Source organism: Oncorhynchus mykiss, chromosome 26 (genome assembly GCF_057628025.1).
Source record: "Oncorhynchus mykiss isolate SJ-2025 chromosome 26, ASM5762802v1, whole genome shotgun sequence".
Lineage (NCBI taxonomy): Eukaryota > Metazoa > Chordata > Actinopteri > Salmoniformes > Salmonidae > Oncorhynchus > Oncorhynchus mykiss.
The window spans coordinates 24,854,768-24,874,140 of record NC_143047.1 but is presented as its reverse complement, the minus strand read 5'-3'; the positions used below and the strand labels follow the sequence as shown (position 1 = coordinate 24,874,140).

Genomic DNA, 19,373 nt, shown 5'->3' with positions numbered 1-19,373 from the left:
TGTCATGTACTGTCATGTTGTCTTGTCTCTGTCCTTTCCCTTCACCCTGTCTCCCTCTGCTGGTCGTGTTAGGTTACCTTTTCTCCCCCGCTTTCCCCCAGCTGTCCCTTGTCTCCTCTAACTACCCATTCACCCCGTTCCCCACCTGTTCCCTTTTTTCCCTCTGATTAGGTCCCAATATCTCTCTCTGTTTCTGCTCCTGTCCTTGTCGGATTCTTGTTTGTTTGTGTCATTCATGCCTGAACCAGACTGTCGTCATGTTTGCTGTAACCTTGTCCTGTCCTGTCGGAATCTGCCGGTCCATCTGAGCCTACCTATGTTTGGTAATTAAAGAAGCTCTGTTTAAGTTGATTCGCTTTTGGGTCCTCATTCACGCACCGTAACAATTATTTTCACTATACATTCTACCTCTTGGTGATTTCATTCGGAAACACAATGTCAACTTTCACTGCTATGCGGATGACCCACAGCTGAACATTTCGATTAAACATGGTGAAGCCCCAAAATTGCCTAACCTGGAAGCTTGTGTTTCAGACATAAGGAAGTGGATGGCAGCAAATGTTTTACTTTTAAACTTGGACAAAACAGAGATGCAAGTTCTAGGTCCCAAGAAACAAAGAGATCTGCTGTTCGAGCTAAAAATGAATGTTGATGGTTGTACAGTTGTCTCAAAAATGCAAAGGACCTCTGAATTGCTCTGGACTCTCTTTTGATGAACATATTAAGAATAATTCAAGGGTAGCTTTATTCCATTTTCGTAACATTGCAAAAATCTGTAACTTTGTACAAAAATGATGCAGTAAACACATTTTTGTAACTTTTAGATTAGACTACTGCAATGCTCCACTCTCTGGTTATCTGGATATAGCACTAAATAATGTTCAGTTAGTGCAAAATACAGACCACCATAGTGCCTGTACCCAATAACACTAAGGTAACCTGCCTAAATGACTACCGACCTGTAGCACTCACGTCTGTAGCCATGAAGTGCTTTGAAAGGCTGGTCATGGCTCACATCAACACCATTAACCCAGAAACCCTAGACCCACTCCAATTTGCATACCACCCCAAAAGATCCACAGATGATGCAATCTCAATTGTACTCCATACTGCCCTTTCCCACCTGGACAAAAGAAACACCTACATGAGAATGATATTCATTGACTACAGCTCAGCATTCAACACCATAGTGCCCTCAAAGCTCATCAATAAGCTAAAGGACCCTGGGACTAAACACCTCCCTCTGGATCGTGGACTTCCTGACGGGCCAGCCCCAGGTGTTAAGGGTAGGTAACAACACATCTGCCACGCTGATCCTCAACACAGGGGCCCCTCAAGGGTGCGTGATCAGACCCTTCTTGTTCACTCATGAGTGGAACTCCAACACTCTCATTAAGTTTGCCGATGACACAATAGTGGTAGGCCTGATCACCGACAACAACGAGACAGCCTAATAGGGTGGAGGTCAGAGACCTGGCCGTGTGGTGCCAGGACAACAATGTGTCCCTCAACGTGATCAAGACAAAGGAGATGATTGTGGACTACAGGAAAAGGGAATTCTCATCAACGGGGCTGCAGTGGAGCAGGTTGAGAGCTTCAAGTTCCTTGGTATCCACATCTCCAACAAACTAACACGGTCCAAGCACCCCAAGACAGGACAGTCATGAAGAGGGCACGACAAAATCTATTCCCCCTCAGGAGACTGAAAATATTTGGCATGGGTCCTCAGATCCACAAAAGGCTCTACAGTTGCACCATCAAGAGCATGGTTGCATCACTGCCTGGTATGGCAACTGCTCAGCCTCGGAACGCAAGGCACTACAGAGGGTAGTGCGAACGGCCCAGTACATCACCGGGGCCAAGCTTCCTGCCGTCCAGACCTCTATATCAGGCTGTGCCAGAGGAAGGCCCCTTATTGTAAATGTACATATTCCCTCAACTAACCAGTGCCCCCACACATTGACTCTGTACAGGTACATAGTCTCACTATTGTTATTTTACTGCTGCTCTTTAATTACTTGTTACTTTTATTTCTTATTCTTATCCGTATTTTTTTTAACTGCATTGTTGTTTAGGGGCTCATAAGTAAGCATTTCACTGTAAGGTCTACACCTGTTGTATTCGGCGCATGTGACTAATACAATTTGATTTGAAATACGGCTGCTAGTATCTTGATTAGAACCACAAAATTGGATCACATTACTCCAGTGCTAGCCTCTCTACTTTTTGACTTCCTGTTAAGGCTAAGGCTAATTTCAAGGTTTTACTGCTAACCTACAAAGCATTACTGTAACGATGACACTGTGAGTTGCGAAGCAGGTGCAAGAGAAACGTTTAATAAAACAACAAACAGGAAACGAGACAACATAACAGTGGTGTTTACTCGTAAACACAGGAACAATACTAACTGAGGAAGGAACCCAAGGGAGTGGCAGATATAGGGGAGGTAATCAGGAAGGTAAGTATCATGATGATCTGCAGGTGCGTGTAATGATGGATGCCAGGACCGGTGGTTAGTAGACTGGCGACGTCGAACGCCGGAGGGGAGGAGTGGGAGTAGACGTGTCAAATACATGGACTTGCTCATACCTATCTCTCTGAATTGTTTATGCAATACATACCTACACGTACTCTACGGTCACAAAACACAGGTCTCCTTATTGTCCCTAGAATTTCTAAGCAAACAGCTAAAGGCAGGGCTTTCTCCTTTAGAGTTCAATTCTTATGGAATGGTCTGCCTATCCATGTGAGAAATGCAGACTCGATATCAACCTTTTAGTCTTTACTGAAGACTCATCTCTTTAGTAGGCCCTATGATTGAGTGTAGTCTGGCCCAGGAGTGTGAAGGTGAACTGCAAGGCACTGGAGTGACGAATCGCCCTTGCGCTCTCTGTCTGGCCGGCTCCCGTCTCTCCACTGGAATTCTCTGCCTCTGACCTTATTATGGGGGCTTACTAGTGCTCTTCCATGCCGTCCCTAGAAAGGCTGTGACACGCCGTGCCTTTTTTCACTATACTCGACTTGAGTGGGTTGAGTCACTGACGTGATCTTCCTATCCGGTGTTGCACCCCCCTCAAGCTTGTGCGGTGGAGGATATCTTTTTGGGCTATAGTCAGCCTTGTCTCAGTGTAGTAAATTGGTAGTCTGTTGATATCCCTCTAGTGGTGTGGGGGCTGTGCTTTGGCAAAGTGGCTGGGGTGATATCCTGCCTGTCCAGGGGTATCGTCAGACAGGGCAACAGTGTCCCCTGATCCCCCTGTCTCAGCCTCCAGTATTTATGCTGCAATAGTCTATGCTGTATAGGTTTTTGCGGTTCTTGTTTTGTATTGTTCGTGGTTTATTTGTTTATTAAACATGAATCTAAATAACCACGCTGCATTTTGGTCCTCCTCTCCTTCACCGCAAGAAAACCGTAACAGAATCACCCACCACAACAGGACCAAGCGGCGTGGTGACAGGCAGCGTCAGCAGGAGCAGCGAAAGGAGCAATGGACATGGGAAGACGTTTTGGATGGCAAGGGTTGTTACACTTGGGAGGAAATACTGGCTGGAAGAGATCGCCTCCCATGGGAACAGGTGGAGGCACTTAGGAGAGCAGAGGCAGCCGGAGAGAGGAGCCGGCGATACGAGGGAACACGGTTGGCAAGGAAGCCCGGGAGTCAGCCCCAAAAATGCATTGGGGGGGGGGGGGGCTCACAGGGAGTATGGCTACGCCAGGTAGGAGACCTGCGCAAACTTCCTGTGCTTACCGGGGGGCTAGAGAGACCGGGCAGGCACCGTGTTATGCTGTGGAGAGCACGGTGTCCCCAGTGCGGGTGCATAGCCCGGTGCGGTACATACCAGCTCCGCGTATCGGCCGGGCTAGAGTAAGCATCGAGCCAAGTGTCATGAAGCCGGCTCTACGCATCTGGTCTCCAGTGCGTCTCCTTGGGCCGGCTTTCATGGCACCAGCCTTGCGCTCTGTGTCCCCGGTTCGCCTGCATAGCCCAGTGCGGGCTATTCCACTTCGCCGCACTGGCAGGGCGACCGGGAGCATTCAACCAGGTAAGGTTGGGCAGGCTTGGTGCTCAAGAGCTCCAGTGCGCCTGCATGGTCCGGTCTATCCAGTACCACCTCCACGCACCAGCCCTCCGGTGGCAGCTCTCCGCACCAGGCTTCCTGTGCGTGTCCTCGGCCCAGTACCACCAGTGCCAGCACCACGCATCAGGCCTACAGTGCACCTCGCCTGTCCAGCGCTGCCAGAGCCTTCCCCCTCTACTGCGCTGCCGGAGTCTCCCGCCTGTTTAGCGCTGCCAGAGCCTTCCTCTACAGCGCTGCCGGAGTCTCCCGCCTGTTTAGCGCTGCCAGAGCCTTCCTCCTCTACAGCGCTGCTGGAGTCTCCTGCCTGTTCAGCGCAGCTAGAGCTGCCAGTCTGCAAGGCGCTGCCAGTCTGCAAGGCGCTGCTGTGACAGGTTAAAGGAAATATTCATAGCCTGTTATACATTAAAAAGTATTAGTAAGTTTATAGTATGTGAGGATCGTAAAACATCTAAGGTTAAAAAGATGCATTCAGTATTAGTTGATAGAGATGAATAACATTCATATAATTGTGTTAACGTTAAAATCTGTCAAAGGGTAAGAATTGAGAGTAATGTGTAAACGTTATATTGATTACTTTATTTTGTGGTGCCTAAAAGTGTTAATCTGTGATCTACGAAATGAGATCGATTGCTCTGGTCTCCACCCATATTCCTGGGGAAATCACTACAGCCCGCAAGCAGTTAATTCTACCAGAGCAGTACAAAGGTAAAGTGATGGAAGAGTTGCACAATAACATGGGACACCAAGGTACTGACCGCACTGTATCACTAGTACGTGACCGCTTCTTCTGGCCATATATGCAATCTGACATCGAGCACTATGTGACTAAAACTTGTAGCTGTGTCAAGCAGAAAAAGCCAGCCCATGCAACAAGAGCTCCTCTGACAAACATTGTGACAACACAGCCATTTGAACTGGTATGTATTGACTTCCTTCATCTCGACAGATGCAAAGGGGGATATGAGTACATCCTCGTGATTGTTGATCATTTTACACGTTTCACTCAAGCCTACGCCACCACATCAAAGTCAGGTAAAACTGCTGCAAATCTCATCTTCAATGACTTTGCCCTGAAGTTCTGGTTCCCGTCCCGCATCCACCATGACCAAGGGGGAGAATTTGAAAATCAGTTGTTCCATCAGTTAAAGAAACTCAGTGGCATGGCGGGGTCCAGGACAACACCCTATCACCCGATGGGAAACGGTCAAGCGGAACGCATGAACAGAACATTGTTGCAAATGTTAAAGACACTAACTGAGACACAAAAGTCAAATTGGAAGGAGTCTCTGAACAAACTGGTTTATGCCTATAACTGCACCCGTTGCGAAGTGACTGGCTATTCACCATTTTATCTTCTGTTTGGGAGATCACCCAGGCTTCCAGTTGATATGCTCTTTGGATTGTGCACAGAGGCAGGTTCCAGCGAGACTACGTGGAGAACTGGAAACGAGGGATGGAAGAAGCATACGCCATTGCAAATTAAAATGCTCAGAAAGCCGCTGAAAGAAGTAAGAAGCACTATGACACTAAAGTTAGGAGTTCGGTGCTACAGCCTGGCGAGCGAGTTCTGATTAAAAACCTGACACCAAGAGGAGGACCAGGAAAACTCCGTAACTATTGGGAAGATACAATTCACACAGTGGTGAAACAAATGGGTTCAGACCTGCCGATTTATGAATTGAGACCAGAAAGGGGTAGGGGACGCTCCAGGGTCCTGCACAGAAATCTGCTCATGTCCTGTGACCACTTACCTTTTGAGACACAACCAGAAATGACCAAAGCGGACAAAAGTCAGAAAACGAGGAGACACCAGCCTGCATCACCGACTCTAGATTCTGATGAAGACAGTGGGGATGAATATGACCTTCATCATGAGCCGCTACAGGTTCCCACATCTCCTACTGTACCTGAGGAGAGGAATGCTGAACCAGCGAGAGAGTGGGAACACAGGCCCCCAACAGTGAGACAGACCGTTGCAGTGCCAGTCCCTGATACGCTACCAGCACAGCCTCTTGTTGAAAAGCGGCTGGAGGAGACAACAACAGTTAAAGACCTGCCTGCTGAGGAGATGAACTTGCCTGCTGAAAATTTGCCTGATGATCATCCACCAAGTGCCTTTCCTTCATATGCTGCTGAACCTGAGGAACCAGCCTACCAGCTGCCACAAAGAGAGAGACACCCTCCAAGACGTATCACCTATGATCAGCTTGGTATCCCTTCCTGCTACAGTATACAGCCACAGCCACAGTTGTTCCCTATCTACTCTGCACCAGGACTGGTTCCATGGCTGCCATCACTACAGCAATGTTACTTTCAGCCACCTTACATGTATGGGCTTCAGCAAACATGAGGCTACAGAGTTGACATGTTTGACCATGGACTACTGTCTGATTTCACAGACTGTCAAAAGAGACAATTTGCAGACTATGCATATAGGTCATTAAAATTGATGGACTGTTGATCAATAGTATGAGAAAAGACTGCTTATGTTATATAGCTGGTCAACAGATACAGACTGTGAATATAACTTGTTAGTTATATTTGAACTGTGACCCTTGACCTCTGCTCAAGTACTACCTTACAGAAGAGGATTTTCTAGGTCCAGTGCATACGGACTGTTGAAGACAATGTTGGTAATGTTGGGACAACATTTATTTTGTCGGGGAGAGTGTGACAGGTTAAAGGAAATATTCATAGCCTGTTATACATTAAAAAGTATTAGTACGTTTATAGTATGTGAGGATCGTAAAACATCTAAGGTTAAAAAGATGCATTCAGTATTAGTTGATAGAGATGAATAACATTCATATAATTGTGTTAACGTTAAAATCTGTCAAAGGGTAAGAATTGAGAGTAATGTGTAAACGTTATATTGATTACTTTATTTTGTGGTGCCTAAAAGTGTTAATCTGTGATCTACGAAATGCTCTTAATCTATGAGCCGGAGATCGATTGCTCTGGTCTCCACCCATATTCCTGGGGAAATCGCGGTCTTTTCTCATATCACTAAACGTTGAATTGAGAATACAACACCGTATCACGCTCGTGATTATTTCTCCCCTGTTTTCAGGTACTTTATTGATGATAAAAATAATAATTTAAATGTTATAACTCGCTAACATGTCAAGAGTGTTTAAGGTGTGTCTTAGTAACGTCTTGAGGAAGTTAGAGTTAAGTTTGAAGAGAGTAATATTAGCCCTGCTCGGTTGAAGTGAAGAATAGCATCGTACTGAGAGTAGCTGCCATTTTATGTCGATTGTGAATGAACATGTACGTTGTTAATAAGATATTTTGCTGTGTTAGTTGTATAATGGGTTTTCTGTTGTTTTGTAATGTGTTACTTTTGTGAAATTATGATCACTAAACGTTGAATTGAGAATACAACACCGTATCACGCTTGTGATTATTTCTCCCCTGTTTTCAGGGGCGTAACATTTTTGGAGGCTCCGCTGAGATAGCTGCTCAGATGTCCAGTTTCCACACCCCGGTCGCTGAATTCCGAGCCAGCTAAATCTCCACATAACAACTCAGGCAGGCTGCAGTGAGGAAAGTGTTGCTGTTCGAGGGAAGTTGGAAGTTAGTGGTTAAGTACGTGTCAACTGAGGCCATTGATCGACCATCAGAGACAGTAAGGACCATCTAATTCAGAGTCAACTCATGCACAGTAAAAGTTCCTCCTGTTCTGTCAACATGACAAGCGCCTTGGAAGAACTACAGGAAGAGGTAGTAGGAGAATTGCACACCCTGACTAAAGACAAATTACTAGAGATATGTGATTTCCTTGACATATCAGGCGAACAGAGAAGAGATGTTCAAAACAAATCCCGCATATCATTAATGACTCACATTATGATGTTCCTTGAAAGAGAGGAAGTCGCAGAGATAGAAGATGGCGGCATGTCGGAATCGTTGCTACTGAGAGACGAAATGACAGAGATGATCAGTGGCATAGATAACAAAACAGGGCAAATTGACCATGATATCGAACCAGCCGGAACACATCACAGAATAGAGGAACTGAGAACTGTAACCCCACAACAAGGGGTGGGAACTGAGCAGATTACTGCAGCCAAAGCCAGTGATTCTCTGCGTCAGCCCCATCCCCATGCCAATCTTCAGGGGAGTGTGCTGCTCTCACCCAATGCACAGCCCAGCTCATACTGGCGCAAAGAGTTTAAAATTTCTGGTCAGATAGGTGAACCGGGCCAGAAAGAAAAACTGATTTTTTCCAGCCTTGCCCATCAGATTGAAAATGGACTTAACAGAGGCTATCCTGAGGTAGAAATAGTAGACGCAGTAGTCAGGGCTATTTCTCCAGGCTCACAGCTACGCAGCTACTTGGAAGGTAAACCCCAGCTAACTCTTCCCACACTTAGATGTATCCTGCGTTCCCACTTCCAAGAGAAGAGTGCAACAGAGCTTTACAAACAGCTAGCTTCAGAAGCACAGCATAGCAAGGAGACCCCTCAAAGCTTCCTGATGCGCGTTTTAGATTTGAGGCAAAAAGTACTGTTTGCATCCCAGGAGTCAGAATCAGGGCTTAAGTATGACCCTGCTCTAGTCCAGAGCATGTGTTTACACACAGTCCTTACGGGTCTCCAGAGTGACAGTATCAGGATAGACATGCAGCCTCTCCTGCTAGAGAGCGAAACATCAGATGAGGTTTTGTTAGAGAAGCTTAACATTGCTTGTGCTAATGAGATAGAAAGACGAAACAAAAAGCGGTTTAATGCCCCACAGCCTGCTACAACTGTAAGTGTAGTCCAGTTAGAAGATACGCCATCTGCAAAGTGTCCTGTGAAGGAAGCCAAAGCTAAGATACCCGCAGAACTGTTAACAGAGTTAGCTGAACTTAAGACAGGTGTAGCTTCTCTACAAGGTCTCAGTGCAGAGATTGCTCAGATTAAGGAGACATTACAGCAGCCTATGTTTCAGTCACCGCCTTGTGCCTATGCCCCACCCCCAGTTAGGAGGCCAAATAGGGACCCCCAGCCACCTGTTTCCCAGTAGCAGTATTACAGCAGCTACAGTCGGTCCCAAGCACCTGACCCTGCGCAGCATCAATATGCACCTAACTGGTATACCAACCGCTCTGCTCAAGCTCCAAGGAGGTGTTTTGTCTGCCAGCAGGCCAGAACAGATGCACGCTGCACACACTGCTTCCGATGTGGGAGTGGAGAACATTTTCAAGCTGGATGTAAAATCCGGGGAGCCAGACCATCAAGGGAGGCCCCTTTAAACGGAAACGGGTTACCGCTGAGGGACGAGTGTTAACCGTAGCTACCAAAAAGTCCCAGAAATGTGCAAATTGTGCCAGAGAAAATTCATTTGAGAACCTGAAACAATGTTCATCATGTAAAGAGACACTGTACTGTTCCAAAGTATGTCAAAACCAACATTGGACTAAACATAAGGAAAAATGCACTCACCTGAAAATTGACTCTAATAGTGAAAAGTTTTCCTGCACAGAGGAAAATGCCCACTCCTTACCATCCCTAGCTCAAGGTTGCCACCCCCGTAAGGTCACCTCGCTAGTCGGCAGACAGTGCCTTATTGAGTGTCACCTGAATCGCCACCACCTCCAAGCTCTATGGGACACAGGCTCTCAGGTATCGGTCATTGATGAACGATGGAAAGAGGAATCTCTCCCAAACGCAAGGCTGAGAGATGTTTCAGAAATCCTGGACTCACCTGATGATCTAAGGTTGACTGCAGCAAATGGGACTGAAATGCCGTACCTGGGATGGATTGAAACAACTTTTCGGCTAGCCTCTGAAACTGACCAAACAAAGGAACTGATCATCCCGGTGCTGGTAATGAAAGGCTGTCACCTATCACATCCCATCATAGGTTTCAATGTTATCGAGCACATCCTGACAATGACCGAAAAGACTAAACGATACAGTACAGTAAAAACAGCTTTCCCAAGCCTCAAAAGAAACAAGGTGAGAGCTTTTATACAGGCTGTTAGCGCAGAACAGACAGATGAATATGCAGTGAAAACCAAGAAAGAGAAGGTTGCTGTACCAAAACACAGTAGCATTCAGATTGAGTGCCGTGTAGCTTCCCAGCCTTTCAAAGATGACATGACAATGCTTTTCCAGCCAGACCTGAACCCGCAGTGGCCAGACGACCTTGAGTTCTTTGACACACTAGTCAGAGTCAGGAAAGGTGTTTTTCCAGTTATCCTGCTTGATGTCTCTAAACCCACTGACCACGACATTGCCCTGCTAGGAAGCACAATAATCGGTACAGTACAAACCATTATGACTGTGTTACCTGCCCAAGTCTTTGAAAAAACTGTCACCCCAGCCACAGTGAATCACACCAGCGTTCAAACCCCATGTACTGCTACTGAACAGTGGGATCCACCAGTAGATTTAACTCACCTAACCGAAGAACAGAGAGAGGTTGTTAGGCAAATGCTTAGAGAAGAGTGTCACTCCTTCTCCAGATCAGACAATGACATTGGCTGCATTGAACGATTGAAAATGACTATTTCTCTAAAGGACTCTGAACCAGTAAAGCGCACATACATGTCAGTGCCCAGGCCACTGTATCAGGAGATGAAGGGTTACATTTATGACCTCATAGTCCAGGGCTGGGTTAGGAAGTCAAACTCTTCATATTCTTCACCTGTCGTGTGCGTTCGTAAGAAGGACGGGACCCTCCGGTTGTGTATAGATTACAGAGACCTGAACAGAAAGACACATCCCGACCGCCAGCCCATCCCTCGGGTCCAAGACATCATGGACAGTTTAGGTGGTAATTCCTGGTTCTCCCTCTTAGATCAGGGGAAAGCGTATCACCAGGGGTTCATCTCTGAAGAGAGCAGATCACTGACAGCATTTGTGACACCGTGGGGACTCTATGAGTGGATACGTATGCCATTCGGCCTCATGAACGCTCCTGCAGCTTTTCAGCGGTGTATGGAGGAGTGTTTGGAAGGGCTCCGGGATAACATCTGCATTCCTTATCTGGACGACACGCTAGTTTTCAGTAAAACATTCAACAGCCATGTGAATGATGTGCGAAAAGTTTTGCAGCGTCTCAGAGAGTATGGCATTAAACTCAAACCAAGTAAGTGTGATCTCTTTAAACCCCAGGTCCGTTATTTGGGCAGAATAGTGTCTGCAGAGGGCAGCCAAGTTGACCCAGCCGATTTTGAAGCAGTAAGAGCATTAAAAGAAATCAGACCAGAGACTGTGGGCCAGCTCAGAAAAATGCTTGGTTTACTCACTTACTACAGACAGTACATCAAAGACTTTTCTAGGAGTGCCAGCTGCCTGAATGACCTCCTGAAAGCAGATTCAGAGAAATCACCTGACCACCCACGGAAAACAAAAACAAAGAAAGAAAGTCATGTGGTGCCCTCAAACAAGCCAATCCGGTGGACTGACCAGCATCAACAGGCACTTGAACAGCTGATTGAGTGTTTGCTTCACCCACCAGTTTTAGGTTTCCCTGATTTCACTCAGCCATTTGTTGTACACACTGATGCGTCACACCAAGGCTTGGGAGCAGTTCTTTATCAAAAGCAAGAGGGGAAGCTTAGGGTCATTGCTTATGGCTCTCGAACCTTAACAGCAGCTGAGAAGAACTATCACTACCACTCGAGCAAGCTAGAATTTCTAGCTCTAAAATGGGCAATCACTGATAAGTTCCATGATTATTTGTACTATGCTCCGACCTTCACTGTATACAGCGATAACAACCCGCTCTGCTACATTCTGTCTACTGCAAAACTGAACGCAACCACTTCCAGGTGGGTTGCAGACTTGGCTGATTTCCACTTTACAATAAAGTACAGGCCAGGCAGAGAGAACGGTGATGCAGATGCTTTGTCAAGGATGCCACTGGATGTAGAGTCACTGATGAGAGAATGTTCTGAGGAGCTTCCACCAGACACCATCGCCGCCACGATACAAGCAGTTGAGGTACAGAAAGAGGCTGTTGTACCTTGGTCATTTTCAGCTGCATCTATGTCAGTATCAGCTGAAGGTGAGACAACCACTGCAACAACCAGCTCGATCCCAAAAGATGGGATAAGAGAAGCACAAGAATCTGATCCGGTCATCCGTCCTGTGCTCAATTTCAAACTGTCTGGTTCCAAACCGCCAGTTAAAGAGCAAAAGAAATTCAGTCCAAAGACAAAATGCCTATTCAGAGAATGGGACAAATTGACAATAGACAGTGATGGCATTCTGTACAGAATCACTACAGCCCGCAAGCAGTTAATTCTACCAGAGCAGTACAAAGGTAAAGTGATGGAAGAGTTGCACAATAACATGGGACACCAAGGTACTGACCGCACTGTATCACTAGTACGTGACCGCTTCTTCTGGCCATATATGCAATCTGACATCGAGCACTATGTGACTAAAACTTGTAGCTGTGTCAAGCAGAAAAAGCCAGCCCATGCAACAAGAGCTCCTCTGACAAACATTGTGACAACACAGCCATTTGAACTGGTATGTATTGACTTCCTTCATCTCGACAGATGCAAAGGGGGATATGAGTACATCCTCGTGATTGTTGATCATTTTACACGTTTCACTCAAGCCTACGCCACCACATCAAAGTCAGGTAAAACTGCTGCAAATCTCATCTTCAATGACTTTGCCCTGAAGTTCTGGTTCCCGTCCCGCATCCACCATGACCAAGGGGGAGAATTTGAAAATCAGTTGTTCCATCAGTTAAAGAAACTCAGTGGCATGGCGGGGTCCAGGACAACACCCTATCACCCGATGGGAAACGGTCAAGCGGAACGCATGAACAGAACATTGTTGCAAATGTTAAAGACACTAACTGAGACACAAAAGTCAAATTGGAAGGAGTCTCTGAACAAACTGGTTTATGCCTATAACTGCACCCGTTGCGAAGTGACTGGCTATTCACCATTTTATCTTCTGTTTGGGAGATCACCCAGGCTTCCAGTTGATATGCTCTTTGGATTGTGCACAGAGGCAGGTTCCAGCGAGACTACGTGGAGAACTGGAAACGAGGGATGGAAGAAGCATACGCCATTGCAAATTAAAATGCTCAGAAAGCCGCTGAAAGAAGTAAGAAGCACTATGACACTAAAGTTAGGAGTTCGGTGCTACAGCCTGGCGAGCGAGTTCTGATTAAAAACCTGACACCAAGAGGAGGACCAGGAAAACTCCGTAACTATTGGGAAGATACAATTCACACAGTGGTGAAACAAATGGGTTCAGACCTGCCGATTTATGAATTGAGACCAGAAAGGGGTAGGGGACGCTCCAGGGTCCTGCACGGAAATCTGCTCATGTCCTGTGACCACTTACCTTTTGAGACACAACCAGAAATGACCAAAGCGGACAAAAGTCAGAAAACGAGGAGACACCAGCCTGCATCACCGACTCTAGATTCTGATGAAGACAGTGGGGATGAATATGACCTTCATCATGAGCCGCTACAGGTTCCCACATCTCCTACTGTACCTGAGGAGAGGAATGCTGAACCAGCGAGAGAGTGGGAACACAGGCCCCCAACAGTGAGACAGACCGTTGCAGTGCCAGTCCCTGATACGCTACCAGCACAGCCTCTTGTTGAAAAGCGGCTGGAGGAGACAACAACAGTTAAAGACCTGCCTGCTGAGGAGATGAACTTGCCTGCTGAAAATTTGCCTGATGATCATCCATTTCCTTCATATGCTGCTGAACCTGAGGAACCAGCCTACCAGCTGCCACAAAGAGAGAGACACCCTCCAAGACGTATCACCTATGATCAGCTTGGTATCCCTTCCTGCTACAGTATACAGCCACAGCCACAGTTGTTCCCTATCTACTCTGCACCAGGACTGGTTCCATGGCTGCCATCACTACAGCAATGTTACTTTCAGCCACCTTACATGTATGGGCTTCAGCAAACATGAGGCTACAGAGTTGACATGTTTGACCATGGACTACTGTCTGATTTCACAGACTGTCAAAAGAGACAATTTGCAGACTATGCATATAGGTCATTAAAATTGATGGACTGTTGATCAATAGTATGAGAAAAGACTGCTTATGTTATATAGCTGGTCAACAGATACGGACTGTGAATATAACTTGTTAGTTATATTTGAACTGTGACCCTTGACCTCTGCTCAAGTACTACCTTACAGAAGAGGATTTTCTAGGTCCAGTGCATACGGACTGTTGAAGACAATGTTGGTAATGTTGGGACAACATTTATTTTGTCGGGGAGAGTGTGACAGGTTAAAGGAAATATTCATAGCCTGTTATACATTAAAAAGTATTAGTACGTTTATAGTATGTGAGGATCGTAAAACATCTAAGGTTAAAAAGATGCATTCAGTATTAGTTGATAGAGATGAATAACATTCATATAATTGTGTTAACGTTAAAATCTGTCAAAGGGTAAGAATTGAGAGTAATGTGTAAACGTTATATTGATTACTTTATTTTGTGGTGCCTAAAAGTGTTAATCTGTGATCTACGAAATGCTCTTAATCTATGAGCCGGAGATCGATTGCTCTGGTCTCCACCCATATTCCTGGGGAAATCGCGGTCTTTTCTCATATCACTAAACGTTGAATTGAGAATACAACACCGTATCACGCTCGTGATTATTTCTCCCCTGTTTTCAGGTACTTTATTGATGATAAAAATAAGCTGCCAGTCTGCAATGAGCTGCCAGTCTGCAAGGAGCTGCCAGAGCTGCCAGTCTACAAGGAGCTGCCAGAGCTGCCAGTCTGCAAGGAGCTGCCAGAGCTGCCAGTCTGCAAGGAGCTGCCAGAGCTGCCAGTCTGCAAGGAGCTGCCAGAGCTGCCAGTCTGCAAGGAGCTGCCAGAGCTGCCAGTCTGCAAGGAGCTGCCAGAGCCGCCAGTCTGCCAGGATCCGCCAGTCAGCCAGGATCTTCCAGATCCGCCATTCAGCCAGGATCCGCCATTCAGCCAGGATCCGCCATTCAGCCAGGATCCGCCAGTCAGCCAGGATCTGCCAGAACTGCCAGCCAGTACTTCCTCTCAGTACTGAGCTTCCTCTCAGTCCTGAGCTTCCTCTCAGTGCTGAGCTTCCTCTCAGTCCTGAGCTTCCTCTCAGTGCTGAGCTTCCTCTCAGTTCTGAGCTTCCTCTCAGTACTGAGCTTCCTCTCAGTCCCGAGCTACCCCTCAGTCCCGAGCTACCCCTCAGTCCGAGCTACCCCTCAGTCCCGAGCTGCCCCTCAGTCCAGTGGGGTCCTTGGTGAGGGTTACTGGGCCAAGGTCGGCGGCGAGGGCCGCCAATCAAAGGACGCGAAACAAGGGGACTAAGACTTTGTTGGAGTGGGGTCCACGTCCCGCGCCGGAGCCGCCACCGTGGACAGACGCCCACCCGGACCCTCCTCTATGGGTTTAGGTGTGCGGTTGGGAGTCCGCTACTTGGGGGGGGGGGGGGGGGGGGGTTCTGTCACGCCCTGGTCTTAGTATTTTGTGTTTTCTTTATTATTTTGGTCAGGCCAGGGTGTGACATGGGTTTATTATGTGGTGTGTTTTGTCTTGTTTTTTTTTGTAGGTATTGGGATTGTGGTATAGTGGGGTTTTCTAGGAAAGTCTATGGTTGCCTGAAGTGGTTCTCAATCAGAGGCAGGTGTTTATCGTTGTCTCTGATTGGGAACCATATTTAGGCAGCCATATTCTTTGAGTGTTTCGTGGGTGATTGTTCCTGTCTCTGTGTTTGTTTGCAGCAGATAGGCTGTATAGGTTTTTGCGGTGCGTTTCTTGTTTTGTGTTGTTCGTGTTTTATTTGTTTATTAAACATTAATCTAAATAACCACGCTGCATTTTGGTCCTCCTCTCCTTCACCGCAAGAAAACCGTAACACCGGAGTATTCCTTTGTGTCTTCATGAGCAATGGAACGCAAGTGGGTACCATGAGGAATAAGCGTGATCAGTGTTTTGATTTCTCCTCAGGGTTTTGCCTGCCATATGAGTTCTGTTATACTCACAGACATCATTCAAACAATTTTAGAAACTTCATAGTGTTTTCTATCCAATACTGCTAATAATATGCATATATTAGCATCTGGGACAGAGTAGGAGGCAGTTCACTCTGGGCACGCTATTCATCCAAAAATGAGAATTCCTACCCCTATTCCAAAAAGGTTAAGTATGCTCCCTCTAATTCTCCCATCACTCTCTCTCTTGGAGGACCTGAGCCCTAGGACCATACCTCAGGACTACCTGACCCGATGTCTCCTGGCTGTCCCCAGTCCACCTGGTAGTGCTGCTGGCTACGGAACCCTGACCTGTTCACCAGATGCTGTTTACAACCCTCTCCCTCCCTGCATCTCTTTCTCTACCTCACCTGCTGTCTCGACTACGAAAAGCCAACAGACATTTACTCCTGAGGTGCTGACCTGCTGACCTGTTGAACCCTCTATAACAGGCTGGGCAAAGGCTGGCTGTATGCAGCCCGCGACCTGATTGAATATGGCCCCCGGAATCATGCTCGGATCACATAAAGAATTTGTGATAGTAATGTTTTGAAAAACGTATTTGTTATTCAAACGTAAAGCCAAATGAATACTCGCCTTTGTGTAATGATTTAACTCCCACCGCTTGTGGTACATTTATTTTGAAGGCACGTATAAATAATAACTGCATGATGACAGACAGTGGGTGGGGTTATATCCTTCCTGTTTGGCCCTGTCCGGGGGTATCATCGGATGGGGCCACAGTGTCTCCTGACCCCTCCTGTCTCAGCCTCCAGTATTTATGCTGCAGTAGTTTGTGTCGGAGGGCTAGGGTCAGTTTGTTATATCTGGAGTACTTCTCCTGTCTTATCCAGTGTCCTGTGTGAATTTAAGTGTGCGTTCTCTAATTCTCTCCTTCTCTCTTTCTTTCTCTCTCTCGGAGGACCTGAGCCCTAGGACCATACCTCAGGACTACCTGGCATGATGACTCCTTGCTGTCCCCAGTCCACCTGGCCGTGCTGCTGCTCCAGTTTCAACTGTTCTGCCTGCGGCTATGGAATCCTGACCTGTTCACCGGACGTGCTCCCTGTCCCAGACCTATTATTTGGCCATGCTGGTCATTTATGAATGTTTGAACATCTTGGCCATGTTCTGTTATAATGTCCACCCGGCACAGCCAGAAGAAGACTGGCCACCCCTCATAGCCTGGTTCCTCTCTAGGTTTCTTCCTAGGTTTTGGCCTTTATAGGGAGTTTTTCCAAGCCAACGTGCTTCAACACCTGCATTGCTTGCTGTTTGGGGTTTTAGGCTGGGTTTCTGTACAGCACTTTGAGATATCAGCTGATGTACGAAGGGCTATATAAATACATTTTATTTGATTTTGATTTGAATATCAACAACTGTGCCATGTCACATGCATCACTGCTCTCATCCAGGGCCAATGAGAAATAGGTGAAATCCTTTACCTTGTCTTTCAACTGTTGTTCTATATTCTCAACACGTCCTCAACATTTTCAAACAGCTCTTTCTTGTCGGGGCAAAGTATTGCTGCAGAGTCAATTAAACATTCTTTAATGAATTCACCCTCAGCGACTGGCTTGCTATGTTTAGCAATTTTGTGGGACAGTGCATACAGTTGAAGTCGGAAGTTTACACACACTTATGTTGGAGTCAGTTAACTCATTTTTCAACCACTCCACAAATTTCTTGTTCACAAACTATCGTTTTGGCAAGTCGGTTAGGACATCTACTTTGTGCATGACACGTCATACCGCTCAGGAAGGAGACGCGTTCTGTCTCCTAGATATAACTATACTTTGGTGCGGAAAGTGCAAACCTGTGACGATGCTGGAGGAAACAGGCACAAAAGTATATACAGTGCCTTGCGAAAGTATTCGACCCCCTTGAACTTTGCGACCTTTTGCCACATTTCAGGCTTCAAACATAAAGATGTAAAACTATTTTTTTGTGAAGAATCAACAACAAGTGGGACACAATCATGAAGTGGAACGACATTTATTGGATATTTCAAACTTTTTTAACAAATCAAAAACTGAAATTGGGCGTGCAAAATTATTCAGCCCCCTTAAGTTAATACTTTGTAGCGCCACCTTTTGCTGCGATTACAGCTGTAAGTCGCTTGGGGTATGTCTCTATCAGTTTTGCACATTGAGAGACTGACATTTTTTCCCATTCCTCCTTGCAAAACAGCTCGAGCTCAGTGAGGTTGGATGGAGAGCATTTGTGAACAGCAGTTTTCAGTTCTTTCCACAGATTCTCGATTGGATTCAGGTCTGGACTTTGACTTGGCCATTCTAACACCTGGATATGTTTATTTTTGAACCATTCCATTGTAGATGTTGCTTTATGTTTTGGATCATTGTCTTGTTGGAAGACAAATCTCCGTCCCAGTCTCAGGTCTTTTGCAGACTCCATCAGGTTTTCTTCCAGAATGGTCCTGTATTTGGCTCCATCCATCTTCCCATCAATTTTAACCATCTTCCCTGTCCCTGCTGAAGAAAAGCAGGCCCAAACCATGATGCTGCCACCACCATGTTTGACAGTGGGGATGGTGTGTTCAGCTGTGTTGCTTTTACACCAAACATAACGTTTTGCATTGTTGCCAAAAAGTTCAATTTTGGTTTCATCTGACCAGAGCACCTTCTTCCACATGTTTGGTGTGTCTCCCAGGTGGCTTGTGGCAAACTTTAAACAACACTTTTTATGGATATCTTTAAGAAATGGCTTTCTTCTTGCCACTCTTCCATAAAGGCCAGATTGGTGCAATATACGACTGATTGTTGTCCTATGGACAGAGTCTCCCACCTCAGCTGTAGATCTCTGCAGTTCATCCAGAGTGATCATGGGCCTCTTGGCTGCATCTCTGATCAGTCTTCTCCTTGTATGAGCTGAAAGTTTAGAGGGACGGCCAGGTCTTGGTAGATTTGCAGTGGTCTGATACTCCTTCCATTTCAATATTATCGCTTGCACAGTGCTCCTTGGGATGTTTAAAGCTTGGGAAATCTTTTTGTATCCAAATCCGGCTTTAAACTTCTTCACAACAGTATCTCGGACCTGCCTGGTGTGTTCCTTGTTCTTCATGATGCTCTCTGCGCTTTTAACGCACCTCTGAGACTATCACAGTGCAGGTGCATTTATACGGAGACTTGATTACACACAGGTGGATTGTATTTATCATCATTAGTCATTTAGGTCAACATTGGATCATTCAGAGATCCTCACAGAACTTCTGGAGAGAGTTTGCTGCACTGAAAGTAAAGGGGCTGAATAATTTTGCACGCCCAATTTTTCAGTTTTTGATTTGTTAAAAAAGTTTGAAATATCCAATAAATGTCATTCCACTTCATGATTGT

General features: G+C 46.2%; 2 protein-coding genes across 2 annotated transcripts in view; one reads left to right on the top strand and one right to left on the bottom strand.

Moving 5' to 3' along the window:
- LOC110506679 (vitamin D 25-hydroxylase) overlaps positions 1–19,373 on the bottom strand; it is a 40,320-nt gene that overhangs the window by 14,289 nt on the left and 6,658 nt on the right. The gene's annotated exons all lie outside the window — the stretch shown is intronic.
- On the top strand, positions 7,701–9,187 carry LOC149971435 (uncharacterized). The gene has a single exon (XM_090222579.1). It carries the CDS (start codon positions 7,738–7,740, stop codon positions 9,088–9,090), a length of 1,353 nt encoding a protein of 450 aa, XP_090078705.1. The 5' UTR covers positions 7,701–7,737; the 3' UTR covers positions 9,091–9,187.